Below are 18303 nucleotides of genomic sequence, written 5' to 3'. Positions count from 1 at the left end.
TTGTATGCAAAAGCACAAAATAAATATTAAAACACAAGGACAAACCCCTAGAAAGCTTGAACGACAACAAATGAAAGCCTTCTTTTCTTCTAACACTTTACTGTATAATTATGCTTTATGGCACAGAAAAAAATGTTGTTTTATCAACAATGTAATTTGTCTCAATAGCTGAATAACAAACCAATGCAGATTGTGTATATTTTTCAAAGTAAACCTAAGTCAAATTTGACAGCAGTAATGTCAACTGTCTAGAAAAAACAGGGGGTAAGACATGGTCACAGGAAATCAAAAAATAGCTTTATTAAGATTTTTTTGCTTCAAAATACACGTCGAGAAAGCACCTAGTAATTTTCTTCTTCAACTGACCTGCTCCAATCAACTTTGTGCTCCTTCCATGCAAGGAGCTTATGACAAGACACTGGCACTGAAATCATACCAAGAGTAACTGAAGCCAAAGTTACAGGCCAAAGCTCAAAGTAGGTCTGGAAACCTCCCTGAGAGAGCTCCCATTGTACCACACTTCTGAAGAATTACTGATACTACAGAATGTGAAAAAACATAAATATCAGAGTGACAAACAGTAAACTACTTCTTAACAAACTTCATAACTTAAAATAAGTGGAATGCCTCCTCAAAAAGATGAGACATGATAAAGGTTCATCAGCTGCACTGGGAAAAACACAACAAAACCACCAGGGCTTCATTTATTTAAAATCTTTTGAACATCTCTTGAGCAAGATTTCTTACATGTGGCTAGAATGATCACTCAGTCTCAAAGGGCTGGAGGTGAGACTTACATGAAGTGGCTTCTCCTGAACATATAACCCAAGTGAAAAAGGAATAAGTAGATGAAGTCCTTACCAAGAACTTCATCAAGACAGGAAACCAAAGTCCATGCAAGAAGTTGCTCCGAACTACTGCTCATTGTTTGGTCTTTCCAAAAGAGTGGTATTGCAGGAAGCTGGAATGGGCACACACCGAGCTATGTATGGAACTAAAACACTATGTCTTACACCACTCCCACAGTTATCTGTGGATGTAGAAGGAACAATCTGGATCCTTTGCAAATGTGAAGTCATACATTAGACGAGACTCTACAGTACTCCACACATCAGGAAATTTGTTTCAAATTGCATTACGTTCCCTTATTAAAGCAATCTGTTCTTGGAACATAATACAGTATCTAATGACGCACTCCTTAATCTGGGCCCCATACACATCCATTACCAAGAACTGTCTGGGAAGATGGTAAGGAAAGTAGTAAACACAAAGCTGACCTTTTTTTGCCCGCGAGGGGAAGTGAGGGATATGGGCCTCTTCAGAATACAAATTCAGTTCAGCCAGTCCTTCATACAACAGATGTAGACAGAGACTAATACTGATGACCAAAGGTACGACAGAATTTTTAAAAATAAGTCTACAGCAGCATCACGCTTTTTTTGTCATCTCACTGGAATGCTCGTCACGACTTTAAACACAAACTGAAATCCATAAACTCATTTCATGACAGGTTCAGAAAAGAATTAACAAATTCTAACCTTTTGTGGCAGATCAGTCAGGTTTTCCTCTGGACCCTAATACCTGACACCAATTTGAAATATCTGTAAGCTGTGGTATCTCGAGGAACTTTACATAGATTGCTCAGAAAACAAAAAAAGGGTAAATACAAGAACATCTTGCTGTCGGTTGCTTTTTTAACCGTTGTGTCAAACTTCCATTGCTGAGTGTTTAGCACTCTGCTTTGTTAAACATCATCAGTCTCACAGATAAATGCCCGAGTCTGATGGATGGTAAAACCATTTTTCCCAGAAGTACTAAGATAAGAAGAGATGATGCACACAGGGACTTAAATATTTTATTTCAATACACACTGACAGTATATATGATGTAAATCTTATCAGCTTTCTCACTGCTTCCTTAACAGTTCTATTTTCATCATCGTCAACATCATCTTCAGGTTAATCTAAATAAAACAATCAAGGATGAAGAGCAGAATAACAGGAAAACGATTATGTACTTACTGTCAAAAATTAAAAGCTGAAATCTGCAAGAACTATGATCCATTCCAAAAAGCCAGCATCTCTACTGTTTAACAGTCCTAATGATCTTGCTTCTGCCTCCCTATCCTTCATTTCTTCACTTGTCCTGCATATTTCAACTGTGTGCACTTCTTAAGTATCAAACGGCATTTACTCCCATCCATTACGCTAATTCTTATGAGAACATTTGGTTTGCAACCTGCTGTATTACTAACCACATTTTTCAGGAATTCAGAAGCAGCAGACAGCATTGCATGACTTTATAATAGTCCAGCTTCATTAACAGCAAGAGATGTTACCTTCAAAAACACTGCAGGGTTGTTGACAAGCCAAATAGAAAAGACTGTATTGAAAATTTTGAAGTAACACTATGAACAACCGTTCACATTCATCACAAACATTTACTTCACTGGCATTCTTATTCTTTTTCTGAGTTCTCATTAGCATTCCCAATTTTAGAAGACTTGCGCCCTACACTCAACAGCGTGCAAAGATGCCTTCTCCATATCCAAAAGAAAACCCTGACCCAATCCTCTTCCACTATCGACAGTTACCCTCCACTTTGAGCCCCATCTATAGGTACAAAGGCCTAAAAGACCTGCTGGTGAAGACCAAGGCAAAGAAAGCGCAAAGTGCCTCAGCCTTGATAATAGTCACCGTCTCTACATGACCAGTCACAGTCAGCAGCAAGCTGTATTTCCCTCATTTCTCTCTTTTTTTTTTTTTTTTTTTTTTTTTGTCTTTAACTGCTGATGCAGTTCTGGAAGTTCTTCTTGTTGCCTTTGATGTCCCTTACCAGCTTCAACTCTAGTGGAACATTGGCTTTCTTAATACCATCTCTGCATATGCAGGCAGTATTTTTAATATGCTTGAGCGAGCTTGTCCTCACTTCTACCTCCTGCCTGAGTCTTCTGCATTGAGGCTCCGTCATGAGTTCCCTCCACGCTGCTTTCCTTACATCTCTGCTCATTTTGATGAGCATTTGTACGGACTACTCTTTTGTGCTCCAATGAGGTTCCTTAAAGGCATGCCAGGTCTCTTGTCCTGTAGCTCACTGGATCCCACCAATTAGCTCCATAAATAAGCCAAAGTCTGCTGTTACTCTTGTGAAGCCCATGCAGCAAGAAGGCACAACACACTTGGAGGTTCCCTGATGCACAAGAACCATGAGATTTATTTTACAGTCATTTGCTCAGACTGTTGCATATTTCAAGCATTAAAATGACAAGGGACTTGCATCAGTTGCAACAAATTTCAAGTCATCTTATAAGAATCTGCTGCCTTCCTTCTGTCTATCTTTAGACTTCATAATCGCTTTGTGGAGCCAATGTAAAATAAATTACCTGTGGAAAAAACCTTTATAAGGAAATACATCCAATAAACTACTGGGGAACCTCCAGCAAAAAAATAGGTTGAAAGAAGTGTATATTTTCTTAATGGCTTTTGATAGGACAAACTGATAATTTTTTTATTATCTGATCAAAGACAAGAAAACTGTGAAGAACTCCTGTAACACAATACAGATTTACTGCAGGACAGCACAAGAAAATAAAGAGGCTGTGGTATCAGTATTCCCTATGACCTTTTCAGTGGCACAACAATAGGAGACATTTGAGAATGACAGTAAGTAAGTAGAAAGATTTCTCAGCAAGACATAACAATTCCTGAAGAATTCTCTTAAGAAAAGCAATGCATCTACTTTGACACCTGAGGCAGAATGGTAGCAATTTTGCAGTTTCTCTCATGCAAGAATCACAAAAGTCCCGCTGGCTAAATCATGCTCTTAGCAATACATACATACACTTTTTACTAAGTTTTAATTCTAAAATTGGGAAATATAAGCTAATGCATTTTTTCTGGGATCTCATCCACAGTAATATTACTCAGACAGATGCTTTGAAAAGAAGTTCTCTGCAGTAGTTATCCCGGAAGAGTTCAGCATGCTATAACTAAAGAGCAGCAAGATACTTTTTTTTTCTTTCCTTGTTTTGCAAACATGAATTATTCTGAAATAATGTCAGCACACATGCAATTCCAGAGTAGTTCCACAAAAGAACTGCTTTGATTGGAATAACTATTGTGGCAAAATTTTCCTATGTGAACTAAGGACATCCCAAGCTAGGCTGGTTCTAAACAGCCAACAAATTTAAAAATGTATTTACTAATCAGAAGAGAATTTTGAAGTTATAAGCAGGCCCAATGAATTATTGTAAGGCATTCTTTGAAACAAAATTATACTTCTAGAAAGACAAAGAAGAGCCAACAGGCTGATCCAAATTTGAGAAAGCAGTGAAACCAGCATAATGCACTGCTGGCTGCTGCAAAAGTACATTTTCTCTGCGAAAGATCTTGTCTGGATTACAAGACTGTTGTTCCTGCAGGCCATTCCCCATTCACTTGAATAGAGAGCTTTCCTGAATAAGTCAGGAAGAAACTGGAATCCACAGGAACTCCCCCCACAGAAGACAGCTTATATACCAGTAGTAAGGAAAGCCAGAATTTGCACAGCTCAGTCAAAATTCTTCAGGAATCCTGTATTTACACCATATTTAAATGTAGATACATATCAAACAACAGCAAATAGATAAAAGATTTGCAAATGTATTCTTTCTCAATACATCAATTCCCAAAGTCCTCCAATAATTCACTTAAGAAAAAATACCTCACGTCATTTGAAACAACAAGTACAGAACTTCTCTAAGTTACATCATGGAACTGTGGTATTTGAAGATGCACATTTCAAAGCCATATAGACTGACCTTACATAACATTACTTATACTATTATGTTCATTATTGTGGCAGTAAAATGAATCAAAACAAAGCCAATTTGTATCTTCAATTTAAAAAAACATTCTAAACAACAGAGTTTTGGGGTGGTTTGTGGTTTTTTTATAGAGAGAAAGCCACTCAACCTTCTCGCTACTATATGAACAAATCTTTCCCAAGAACTATACAGCCATTTGCTCTTCAAATTCTGTTTAAATACTCTTCCCCTTAATTTTCCTGAAAATGTGTTTCCTTTCACTGTCCCCTGTGGACAAGATAAAAGATCCACCTCCATTCTAATTCAAATACAGGTTTTCCAAGAAAAACAATTGCCAATCACAAGTGAACACAATGCACAGCAGCAAGCATACAAAACTAGTGGGGGGAAAAAAATCCCAAAACCAAAACAATAAAACCTATTTCATTCACATCCTTCTATAACTGTATATTCTCTCCACTCTTCCAAAATAACTGGGCATTTGCAAACAATAGAACCAGTGCCTTAATTTAAGATGCTTAATATTGCTTTCATATTAAAAATCTGTAGAGACTAAAGGTGGGATCACAGCCACTAGATGTATAATTTTATTTTAATTCATATAAAGTCTGCACATAAACACAGTAAAAATGCCACCGTTCCAATCACAGAAGCCTTCAGGACCTAAAAAGTACAGCTGTTCAGAAACTGAGAGGGCCCATCAGAGAAAAGAAACTGCACAATGACAAATGTTTTTTGCACTATATAACTTTAGCAGCAAAATTTGTATTATGTCTGGTAAAGGTAAACAGCTAATTAATATCCACCTCACTTTGCTGCTTCTCTGAAACAGACACCAGAACAGTCAGGGCATGATTTGGCAGGAGGAAGAGATGGCAAAAAGGAAACCAGTTATGCCCAAAGCCAGATACAGTGAATGTCAGATATCAAAACAAACAAAAAAACAAAACAGGAAGCTTGCAAAACATTTGGAAAAAAAAAAAAAAACCAACAAGCTCTCCCCAGCCAACATAGCCACCACAGCCAGCACCGAAGCTATGTTCTAGTTACAGCCCCTTTTACAAATGCAGATACAGATGCCTTTTTTCATCTGCTTGAAATCACAGGAAAGATCCCTGGAGAAACAAACACACACACACACAAAAAAAAAACAACAAAAAAACAACCAGAAGAGGAGGGAGGAAGACATTCCCGAGTTGAGCTTGGCATGGGGATTTCCTGGTTGCTTGGTACAAGGTGGAGTTTCCTTTACCTAAAACTGGCTTTTTGCCAACACAATGTAGGATACATTGAAACTGAAAAAGCCAAAGTGGCTTAAATTTCTGTTACCCTGACCTTCCCTGACAGGGTCACAGAAGCTCTGTAGAGCACCTGAAGTTTAAGACCACAATGCCAGTCACTCTCAAATTGGATGCTTCGATACAACATCCACTGGATTCTTCTCGTCACCCCAGTAACCAGGACCATACATTAGTTTCCCATTGCCAGCAACTTCTTAACAGGCAAATTACCATCCTAACTGTTTAGCCTAACAGAATAGGCAGTTATACGTATTCAAATGCTCAGGCTATCTGTTATCTGAGATCAAGAAACCTTCCTCTGTGGCAATAAAAATTGGTTTAGCGTTGAAATATCAAACATGGTACTTATTCCAAACAGCAAAAAAATAAATAAATGTAACACTCATCTGTGAGCCAATCACTGAGGCTCACAAAACAGCTCTTACAGATGGAAACATCCAACAGAACAGTCCATATTAAATATTGTAAACTACATCTCACCATTTAAAGTCCCAAAATAGCATTGACTGAAGACTGAGCAAAAGGACTACCTAAACATACACCTGAAAGTTCATTTAAAAATCTCATTATGAATTTCATTAGTTGCTAGATCAATTCCACCACAACGTCTCTTCTAGAATCAACATCACCAAGTGCAAATAAAACCCACAACTTATTTTTATAATGTTAGCATTGGAAAAATTCACTAAAAAACTGAACTAAAGTTTGTATATAACTAGTCGATGACTTCTGGAAACCCAAAACAGATTCCAAGAATTAATGACCTGAAAAAAATAAAGGCAATTCATTTTTACACATCTCTAGGCAGAGATTTTGTTGTTTGGTTGTTTGGGGTTTTTTTTAAATTTAATCTAAAACTCATGCCCACTTTTGTAGCCCAGGCATTTCATTTTTTATGCTAGCATCTATGTGCCCTTAATATACAAAAAGCCATAACTAACCAAGCTCCCCTCCTTCCCCTTGCCTCCTTTTATTATAGCTTTAATGTGTTTTCTTGAGATACTTCAATAACACCTTGTTATGCCTTACAAGTACAGATCACAAACCATTTGTATAAAACACACAAGGACGTTGGGTGTTATTATATATTGCTTATATAGTATTCCCAGCCTGGATATTTTTTTTTGCACTTCAGTAATACAGTTCTAAAAATGGAACTAAAATACTGAATTCGGGGAAAAAAAATAGAACACCTATCTGGGAATGGCAAAACCTCCCTGAAATAGTGATGAAAAGCTGGCAGTCTGAGTATGTCCTCTGAATTCTGCCAGCAGCAAACAGTCTTCAATTTTCCTAATAGACTCTGTACTAGAATACAGAAATAACTAACATGCTATTTATGTGGAGAATGAGGAGGAATTCTCATAAGACTGAGTCACAGGAACACCACTAGAAGAAGTGCGAGAGGCCATATAAATGTGTAAAAATTACTCAGAAATATTTTCTAATTAGTACCAAAACCCACCTAGAAAGAGGAAAAAATTAAGATACTTCAATTGCTCAGAACACAAGGATGATAGGAAATGAATCCCAAAACAACATAGGAGGGGCAAAGGGAACATGGGAAATATAAAACATTCAAAGTTAAATTAAGGATTATAAGCAGTTTCTAGTTCTACATACTCCAGAAAAGAAAGAATTAACTTGATCCACAGAAGTAGAAATAAATGAGAACTGAAGAAAGGCCCAAGCACAAAACAATAAAAGAGTAAAGAAGAGATAGAGAAGACAGGTGAGAAAAATAAACAGCAAAAACTACTTTAAAAAAGCATTTTTCTTCTCCTTGCTAAATATGTAAAAAGATCATCTAAGGAAAGCAACAGGCAAACTGGAAGGAAAAAAAAAAGCATAAATCAATTAACAGAGAGTTACAGAAATCTTAACTGGTAGCTTTTATTTCCTACAAATAAAAACGGAGATGCAAAATTCAAAATAGTATTTGAATATTATTCAAAGAAGAAAAAGTAAAGACTGCATATGCCAGTAGGCTACAAACAAAACAACTGTGTGAACAAACTCAAAGGCCACATAGGCTTAAACAAAAATATCTCAAGAAAAAAGATTGTTTCAAGGCACATTTAAAAAAAAACCAAAAAACATAGAAGCAAGCTACCAGCAGCAAAACCATCAGCTCTGAGGCCGTATTTGAGACATCTCCAGAATACTGGTCTACAATAAACTAAGTTCAATGAATAAAATAATAAAATTTTATTTAAATTATTTTAAGGCTAATTGCATAAAATAACCATCCACAGAATTACCATGTCAATAAAGACAATTATTTCTTCCAACAACCCTGATTAAAAACAAAACAAAAAAAACAAGATACAGCTTGCTCGACATTTTGCTATATATTTTCCTGGAGTCTATATAAAGGACTTTGTTTTGGCATGCTAAGAAGTATCACACTGACTCAAGGTTTTTTATGAATATACTGAATACAGCACCAAATGGATATTAATACTGATAGGTAGACCATTTAAATCAAATGCATATCAACACTGGCTTAACTCTCACTATCTACTGTACTTAAGAAAAGTTAACTAGGACAAAACTGTTTAAAAGGATAATTTTTTTTAAAAAGCCACTTCAAAGCATTTCATAAAGTGAAAGAGAAAAAAAATACTTTATTATTTTTACATAGAAAAATGCCACACCTCTGCCTTGCACTTTCTGTTGCAGAACTAAACTAAAAGAAGAACAAAAAACCCAAACAAAAACCCAGCTTGCCTGTATGATTTTTAATGTGAAGGAGATTAAATGTCTTCCTAAAGTGATGGACTCCTGTCAGCTACAAAAATAGCAAGTACCTAATATAGCTTACCAGTGCAAAGTCTCTCCCACCCAATTCAAGTATTTTAGATCTATTTTATGAAGTGTCTGATATAAAGTCAATGAATCTATCTGATTTGTATTGGTAAAACAGAACGACAGCTGGCTACCTCACAGCCAGTTCGACACTGCAGTTGTCTTTGAGCAAATCTATTCCATGCTTCAGCAACATGCAAGCTTCAAACATACAGCTTGTGTTTTAAGTCATATAATGAAACCCTAACTAGAGAGTTGTTGGTATTACTGTCTTAGGTAGGCAGGCTACTGTCAAGTAACATCACAAATTCAGTACACACTGTTAATTTCACAGAAATAAAAAGAGAGGTCCGTTAACTTCAAGTTTTAGTTGTGCTTAACATTTCATTTTCAATTCCTTTATGACTGCTACAGTTCTGGTCACACGCGTTCCGCTGCCAAAAGTTTTGCTGGAGAGGAGCATCCCATTTGCATAGATGTGAAAAGGTTTGAGCTATCTTCGAGCCCAGCAGCTGCATTATCAAGCCGAGACGCACACGTTTGTAACTGTGACAGCCAACAAAGGCTGGCTTCGCCGCACACCTTCATAAGCTAAGACAAAGAGGTCCAAACGGCACGGAGAACAGGCAGAAAGGGAAAATGATCCACGCCTGCAAGACGCCGTTCCGTTACCACATCCCTTTTACTCACCCTCCCACCCCCCCATACACTTCACGCCGGCTGTCAGAGAAGGGAAGCCACCCACTAGCGATGGCCGGCGACGGGCCCCCCTTGGCGGGCGGTGCCACCTACACATCCCCGGGTGTGCGGGGCGGTGGAAGAGGCACTCCCATTGCAAATGGTGGGGAGCCAGAGGAGGGAATAGCGGGGGATGGGGGGGACGCGGGCAGCCTAGGGCGGCCGGGGCGGGCGGGCGGACGCCCGCCCCGGCCGCCCGCGTCCCCCCGTGCCCTTGGCGGAGTCGACGGCGGGTCAGCAGCACCGGAGGCTGCGATGGGCGCCTCGACTTTGCCCTCAAGGTGGTTGAAGGCCCGCGCCGCCCGCTTCCCGCCCCCCCCCTCCAAACCCCGGCTGGGCCTACCCCACCCCGCCCCGCCCCGCCTCACCTGCGTGCCCACCACCACGATCTGCGGCAGCTGGATGATGTCGGCCCCCACCGTGTTGAAGACATCCTGCAGCTTGTTAATCACCGGGATCAACGCCTCCATGGCTGCCGGGGAGCGGAGGGGGCGGGGGGGAAGACAGTGAGGGCCGTTGAAAGCGGCGGCGGCGAACGGGCGCAACGGACAAGGGCTCCCCTCAACCACCCCCTCCGCCTGCCGCCATTGGCGCCAGCCCCCGCGCACGGCGCGGCACCCAGCAGGCTGTGCGCGGCCCCGCCCGGGCGCAACGCCGCCGCCAGGCATCATGGGAGTTGTAGTCCAGATGGGGAAGGCAGAGTTTCTCCTTGTGGCCATGGAGGCATTTCGAGGCTTCTAATACAAGACGCCGCCGCCGTCTTCTATTAGAAGCCATTCCCAGGTTTTATTCTATTTTTTCGTACGATAAAGCTGATCGCCTCTGGGGATCATCAGTAGCAGCACGGCCCACAAGTTGAAGGGCCACAAGCGGCCCATGTCGAGCAGGCAGGCCTCATCCCCGCCCGGGGCGTAGCTTTTCATAGAATCATAGAATGGTTTGGGCTGCTAGGGACCTCTAAAGATCATCTATTTCCAACCCCCCTGCCATGGGCAGGGACATCTCCCACTAGACCAGGCTGCTCACAGCCCCATCCAGCCTGGCCTTGAACACTTCCAGAGATGGGGCATCCACAACTTCCCTGGGCAACCTGTTCCAGTGCCTCACCACCCTCAGAATGAAAAATTACTTCCTGATATGTAATCTACATCTACCCTCTTCCAGTTTGAAGCCATTACCCCTCATCCTAGCTCTACATGCACTCGTAAGAAGTCCCTCCACAGCTTTCCTGTAGGCCCCCTTCAGATAATGGAACGCTGCTATGGGAAATGCCCAACAGGACCTTCCCCGGATGGGGGGGAGTGTGGTAGGACAGACAAAAAAAAAGAAAAATAAATGAAGATGGTAAAAATATCTTATTTCCTAGAAGTGGCGAAGGACAGCGCATGGGCAGCAACGTAGCACATAACCCAGCACTGCTGGGCAGGCCCGCGGGTAACCCCGTACCTCCCAAAAGGTGCTTGCACCTTTTGGCAAGCAGCATGGCGTGGCCAAGTTTATTCAAGGCACAGTGTTTTGAAAACCCTTGGAAAGCAGGAAGTAACCAAACGTGTGCCCCCACAGCCCTCCCCACTGTTTCACCAGGTGTGGCGGTGCTGCTGCCTGAGTAACAAGCAAGGAAAGGCGCTGAGTGGCACATGGCTGGGCCTTGCCAGCATCTGGTCTCACAAAGCCCAACAGAGCAGGAAAATAAAACTGCTCGGGGTGGGGAGGAAGCATTACGGAAATCTCTTCAGGGGGAGAAGAGAACTGGAGAAGATCTGGTCCTACAAATTGTGCATCAAAAAGAATATGCTCCCCATTACCGTTCACATATTGAGAATTACGATGGACACATTCAAAACAGCCATATTTATTCTCTTTGCTTTTTTGTGGATATTTTTGTTTTCGCTGCAAGTCTGTCAGCTAATCTCTGCATCTGAAATTTTGTAACTCAGATGCATCATAGTAGGGGTGGCTGAAGTTACTGGCAGGGCTTGGGAAGTGGGAAACTGTGTGAGATCTAATACTCAGCTACATTGTACAAAAAGATCTGGGGAAACCAGACTTGTGATGTGAGATCACAACAAATAAGCTGTCTGATCTTTAAACGTGTTTCCCTTGAGTGCCTGTTCTCAAAGATGAATTATGAATATGCTAGCACTGAGTTGAATTCTGGCTTTGTCCGTTCTTGTAAGCCAACAGAGTAAAAACGCTTCTGAAAATTTCAAGTTCTGGATGGCATTAGAATTTCTGTTCTTATTCTGTACAAATTAGTCTTTTCCAGTCTTCATGCCTTGAAACCCTCAAATGTTGAAGGAAAGAACATACAAAGAAAATAGGTTCTTATCTATATATCTTTACAACAAAGTCTCTCATTCTTACCCAGGAAATTCCACACTGCTTTGTCAGAGGACTAGTATTTTGTGATAAAAGCATAAAGATGGCTAAGCAAATTGAAACACTCAAAAATTAGCGTATTCAGCACAGACAGAAACAGTTAACACAGGTAAAATTTTGTGACGAAGGTACTGAATGACCTGTTGGTGAGGGGGTTCTTGTCATAGCCATACAGGCATGATTATCCAGCAGCTTCACCCATTAACTTTCAGCGTGCTGGAGTCAATTACTCTCAGAGATCATTAGTACCCCGATGCCATTTGGCATCTGCCTCTCCAGCTTCCAGGATAGTAGCAAATGTTCCCTGCGTTGTACATCTGACACAGCAAATACTTTTTCTAACAGGTTTGCTGTTCCCTGTCTAGCACAGAGCCTTGCCTCCTCTCCTTCCTCGAGTCCCTGGAACACAAAGGAAAGACAGAAGACAAAAAAACATTCCGGTTTAGAACATAGAAGTTCCTGGCACCTAAAGTAGATAGATAACACCAGCTTATTTCTCTGTGTGGATCTCTTTTCTCCTGCCACTTTCATTTTGCCTTAGGACTTCATGGACACCAGCTGTGAAATAGAGCAAGTGCAACCTGTTTTAATTTAGGCCAGAAGTGGGAAATCTTGGAAAGAATGTAGAACTGGGAAGGGGTCAGAGAAGGACAACAAGGATGATGAAAGATGTGGAACAGCTTTAATATCAAGACCAACTAAGTGAAGTTGGAGTCTTCACTCTACAAAAGAAATGGCAAGGGGTAAGGAAGGATTAAAGGCCTGAGTAATCCTTAGTAGCCTGGAGTGGGTGGAAAAGCATCAGTTTTATTTATTCTCCCTTCCAATACAAGTGTTTGGGGAGCATCTAATGAAACTAGGAGCGAAGTCAGAACAAAACAAAGTTAGTAGCCCTTCATGGCTGGGTTGTTGACCTATTGAGCTCCTTGCCAAAGGATGTTGTAGACAGTAAAACTTTAAATGGATTCAGATGGTATTTAGCCATATTTAAGAGAGAGAAGTGTATTGCATGTAAATAAGTAGCTATGTAGGAATCAAATCTAGCTCTGGATGTTTCTGACCTGACAACGGTTGAAATCTGGGAGAGTGTCATGCAGACGCACTGTGTGTGCTTGCCCTTTGGTCTGTCCCAGTATGGCTATTCTTAGAATTTTATCAAGAAGCACACAGAGAAAATATCAGTTGCTGAACAGAGTTGAGATAACCTAGCCTGCCCAGCAGAGATGTTGAAAGGCCTACCAAGGGGAGAAGTGCAGGAGGAGCTCAGATGGAGGAAATGAATTAATGAAGGAAAGCAAGAAGAAAGGACTAAAGAAGATATAAGGCTAGGAAACATCAGAATGCAAAGTTTAAGACATCGTACATTTCTGGCTAAGAAGTGGGAGCCGGAAATGCCTCTGCTATGAAGTGTCATGTCCTGCACCGACTTAGGAAATCCAGCACTTACCTCAGCCCAGTTGAGGACTGTGCCAAAGCAATGAACACTTTAACAAGCAGTGGTCATATGTAGCTTTAACTCTAACTTTACATGGCAGACTTGTATTGTACTGAGCAAGAAACTCGAAGATCTCATAAAAGGCAGTAGTAGTCAGACTGGTTATTTACTAAAAGTTAATTGACGTGAGGAAACGGGAACTGCCATGTTGAATCTGACCTGATATCAGTCTACCTCAGAATCTCATCTCTAAGACTATCCAGCGCCAGGGCTCTGGGGAAAATTTAAAAATGCAGTAATAAGATCTTCTGATCTCAAAGCTACATATTAAATAATTTTGATATTGCTATAATATCTGAAGTAGACAGTTCAATATTTCTTCCAGTTTAAGTTACTGGAAACTAGATTGCTTTATTTACCATATAATAGGTATTTTTGTCCCATCACACTAAATTCTTGGCTCCAGTGACATCCTGTGACAGTAGATTTCATGATCTAATTATGCACAGTGCAAAAAATCAATTTGGTGTCAGTTTTAAATTTGTCATCTTCTAATTTCATTATAAGCCTCCTTGGTTTTACATTTGAAGTCAGGAGAACAAAAATTTCCAGCCTTTCTTCTCCATTATATGAATTTCTTTACAGTTTTGCATCATCATCCGCTTCCATTTTTGCTCAGACAGCTGGAGTCTCTTTATATTGACATACTGACAGTAGTGGACAAGTCATTTGCCACTTCATTAATTTATGCCAAAAAAGCAGACCACCTACTAGCACCTCACTAAAGCATATTTCCTTGCCATTGTATTTGTCTAGAGAAAGAAATATTTGACTGCCAGACCAAAATGTGTCAAGTATGTGATATAACATTTGCGCTGCATACATAGTCCTACTGCTTTGTATTGCACAAACACTATTAAGAAAATACCTTTATAAACTATTGCTTGGTAATGTCACCTTTTGGAACCATGCAATACAATGATTATAGGGGTCTGTCAGAGCCTGATTTTTACGTGAAGCCAAACTGAATGGTGTTTTTCTATTCTCCAGAGCAACCTCACCACAGATGTAACTTTAACATTTTCTCATAGCACTTATACCAGACATCTGCACAGCAAACATCATTAGAAGCTGAGATAAATAAATTCTTGAAATCCCTTGACAGAATGACACTTTGTTTGGACGTTCTACACAGATTTTTCCAAACTGGCGGATTCTAAACCTTGGGCTTTTACCAGAAGAGACAGAAAGCAGAGGTTTCAAATCCATAGTCCAGGGGTTCTGCTGAATTGGCAGTGATCTCTCCTATACGTTTCAGCTGGCTGTAAGAAGATCGCCATGCTGGTAGGAATCCCCGAGTTACATGTTACCTGTGCTGGCACCCCGTCTCTGAGAAAACAAAATAATCCCAGGGCAGAGATGCAACTTTGCTGGACAATATGATGAACTAAACAACTGAGAGTTCCTTATATTCTCTCACCGTATTCACAGAGAAGTTATTTAACTAAATTGGTGTAATATTTGGAGTGTCACACAACCTCTCATAAAACATGCTTGCAGAACTGAAAGCAGGTTTCGAGTTAAGGAAGGGGCAGGGCACAGAGGGTAAGAGCCACAAGGCAAACGCAGCAAAGTTCATCAATCAGTAACAAAGCCCAAGACTCCGGTAAGTGTTTGTAAGACGTCAGCATTTCTGACAAGGCCAATAGAGGTAAAAGCTTTGGCTGGAGATGAAAATAACCTCTGTATCACTCTGGATTGCTGTACAACAGTGCTCCCCTCTCCTCCCCCAAGCTGGGGTGGTCAGACTTCTTGGGATACCAAACACGATAGTCACAGTTACTTCAGTGAATGATTTTCACCCCTCCAGTGGCAACGGGACAGTTGGATGTATCCCAGCTGAGCAGTTCATTTCCTCTCTGGTGCAGGTGCGTTACTAAATTTGTCTGCTGAGCATTAATTGGTGATGCCAAGCGCAAGTGCATAGTACCAAGTCGGTAACCACTTAACTTCTAAACAGCAGATTTCTGCTTTCCTCATGCATTTTGATGGACTCACCAACAATCAACCTCATCATCTGTTACAGGACTTCATTAATCAAAGGATGGATATTATAAATAAGCTGTTTCTCACTCTCATTATACAGTCTAGTGGAGAAAATTTGGAAATTTTCACTTGGTATTTTCACTTGGTATTTCCCCACATCATCGTAGATGCTTTAATGATATCTTTTTGATAGAAGCCTTTTCCATTTGTAAATCATGTGCTGCTGAACAAACAGAGGAATCAACAGGTGTCAGTGTGAAACCCAAGGATTTCTTCCCTACAATTTTTCTTGACTTAAGTCAAGCAATCTCATGGATCACATGTTGCCTATCAGAGCTTGGTTTTAAATGTGGAAACATCCACTGGGGAAATTTCTCATGGCGTCTGCCAGGTGTATTCTTAAAGCAATGCCCATCGAAAACAATAAATTTGAAAGAAAATATGAAATAATTGCTGCTTGCATAAGGAATGGTTTGCAGTCCAATTTTAAGGTGAAAGCCTTAAAGGACTTAAAGGACTTTAAAGGACCAAGGTTTTGGGAATAAAGGCAATAATTTCCTGTCTGATATCAAGAAAGTAACTTTTTATTGGAAAACAAAATGCACGCTTAGTTAGTATTCAGCTGAGGCAATATAACTAGAAAGGAAAAGAAAAACCTTACCCCAACCAAGGAAGGAGGAAGTAGCAAATAGCAAACTTGCTGACATACAGTAGAATTCAGCTTGTATCTTCTACTTCTGGATATAATATTTTAAATAAGGCTGTCTCCTGTGGCCTTTTTAACATAAAATAATATGCTAATAGGAGCATTTTTCATTTTGATAATGCATGTTTTCTTGTGCATGCTGCTTTTCATATTATGATTGGCACAATTTTAAGTTTAAATTGGAAAATACGACAATTGAGCATATGTGATTTACAACATCACAGCCTGCATAAAAGATTAATGGATACTTCTAGTATGTCTCTCTGAAGCTTTTTAGTTTAGGTCAGGGTTGCAGTTCTGGCGTGGACACTTGATGTCTTACCTGCCATGGTTTGCTTAGCATCATGGAGTTGTCTCGGAGCACATGGATGCGAGTCTTTTCATGTGAAATAGAACTGCAAGGTGCACTTCAGCCGCTAAAGAACATTTGTTTAATAGGACCCACTTAGTGATAATCTGAAATTGAATTCCAAAATACAACATAGGTAAGGTAGGTCTTTTGTAAATGCTGCGTCCTGAAGCCTTGAGCTGAAAGATTTGGATTCCCTTTTGCAAGCCAAGAAAAATGTGAGTAAGGCAAAAGAGGCCAAGCAGGTACTTCTACATAGCTAAGCAATAGGTCTAAACAGAGTCATGCTTGAAATCTTATCTTCTTCCATCACAGGGTCATTCATTTAATTTCATGCTGTGGGAAGTCTCCTCCATTCAGTACCAATCAGAGTCCAAAACCCATTTCCCTGAAGCAGGGTCCCTCACCTAGAGTTTGAAAGAATGAGTTGGGCGTACTATGTCAAAACATGCTCAAAAGAGAGCACGGATTTGTTAGTTGAAATTCCTGATGAATTCTTTTGATAAGATCCTGATGGTTGAAGGCTACGTGAGTTCTGACTAGTGATAAGAATAATTTAAAAATAAATAAATTTTTTAAAAAAGAAAGAAACCCCTGCAGAGAGTGAAGCTAACAACTGATAAACTTCCCAGGGTATGTGACACATTCTTGATAACTTAAGACTTTAAACTAGGGAAAGTCACTTGAAAAATATGCTGTAACACAAAGAAACGTACCAGTTTGAAAGAGAGAGCAGGTAGCGCATCCTGCTCATGACACCAGAGCATTATGTTCTTGAGCCCAAAACAGAAACTAGCAATGCAGACATGGGGGAGACCTCAAGCGAATAAACTCAGCCGGGTCTATCCTGATTTCCCACAAAACTGGGTCTGATGAGGCTTAATATTGTCATAGCTGCCTAATGCATAGGGTCAAGGAGGCAGAGGGTGAGCGGCTCCAAGCCAAAAAGATCACAATCGTTAAGGATCCCTCCTCTTGTTCATTAGAGACACCAACAGGACCCTCCAGAGCAATTTCTTTACAGCAAACAAGCTCCAAGTCTTGTGTTACCAAAGGCAGGCCTGCCATTTCTCTCATGTCAGGAAGCCCATGCAACGCCAAGAACAGTTGCGTGGTGGTTGAGGCAGTCATTAGTCAGGCTCTGAGGGAGAGCCAGAGGAGACACCACCTACCACTTACTTACCAACCCTGTACTTGATGGGCTCCCGGACAATTTTCGACCAAGCAGAAGTATCAGCGCTTAATTAAACCTGCCGATAATAAAGGAATTAAGTAAAGGCTGTGATTACGGGTTTCCTGTGGTTTGAATTTTGTAATTATGTTTTCTTATTAAACCACCTTTTAGGGTAAACGCTGTTATTTTTGTCTCCACGTAGAAGGCATTCCATTGTGTTTAATGAGGAAAATAATGGTTCTGGAAAAGAGTTAATCACAGAGGAAAAAAATAATCGGAAAAATTAGTGGGAAAAAATTAAGTAAATGGAGAGGGAAGCATTACTTTCCGTGGTTCACCAGTACTTATTTCAAACACTAATTTGTTTACTGTGTTTAGAGAGAGAAGAAAAAGTAGAAACTAAACAAAATACTTCTACACAACTCCTTCCAGACAGGAACTAACATGTAATACAGTACATTTTCTTCTCTATAATTGGGGGGGCAATATTTTCTGCAACATCATCCCACACCTGCAGAAGAATACGAAGAATAAATCAGACACAATCAAAACATGTTTAGTGT

At 40.3% G+C, this 18303-nt stretch overlaps 1 protein-coding gene across 4 annotated transcripts in view; it reads right to left on the bottom strand.

Annotated features, from left to right (window-relative positions):
• The window catches only part of DNM1L (dynamin 1 like), a 40141-nt gene extending 29873 nt beyond the window's left edge, over positions 1–10268 (bottom strand). For all 4 annotated transcript variants that reach the window (XM_063319487.1, XM_063319504.1, XM_063319494.1 and 1 more), the window contains exon 1: positions 10020–10268. In XM_063319487.1, the coding sequence (XP_063175557.1) occupies positions 10020–10121 (102 nt within the window). In that variant the 5' untranslated portion in view covers positions 10122–10268. The remainder of the gene's footprint in view (positions 1–10019) is intronic.
• Positions 10269–18303: the final 8035 nt, after the last annotated feature.

The sequence above is a fragment of the Chroicocephalus ridibundus genome, chromosome 1 (genome assembly GCF_963924245.1).
Source record: "Chroicocephalus ridibundus chromosome 1, bChrRid1.1, whole genome shotgun sequence".
Lineage (NCBI taxonomy): Eukaryota > Metazoa > Chordata > Aves > Charadriiformes > Laridae > Chroicocephalus > Chroicocephalus ridibundus.
Note: the sequence above shows the minus strand (reverse complement) of the source record. Positions and strands in the feature narration are given on the sequence as shown.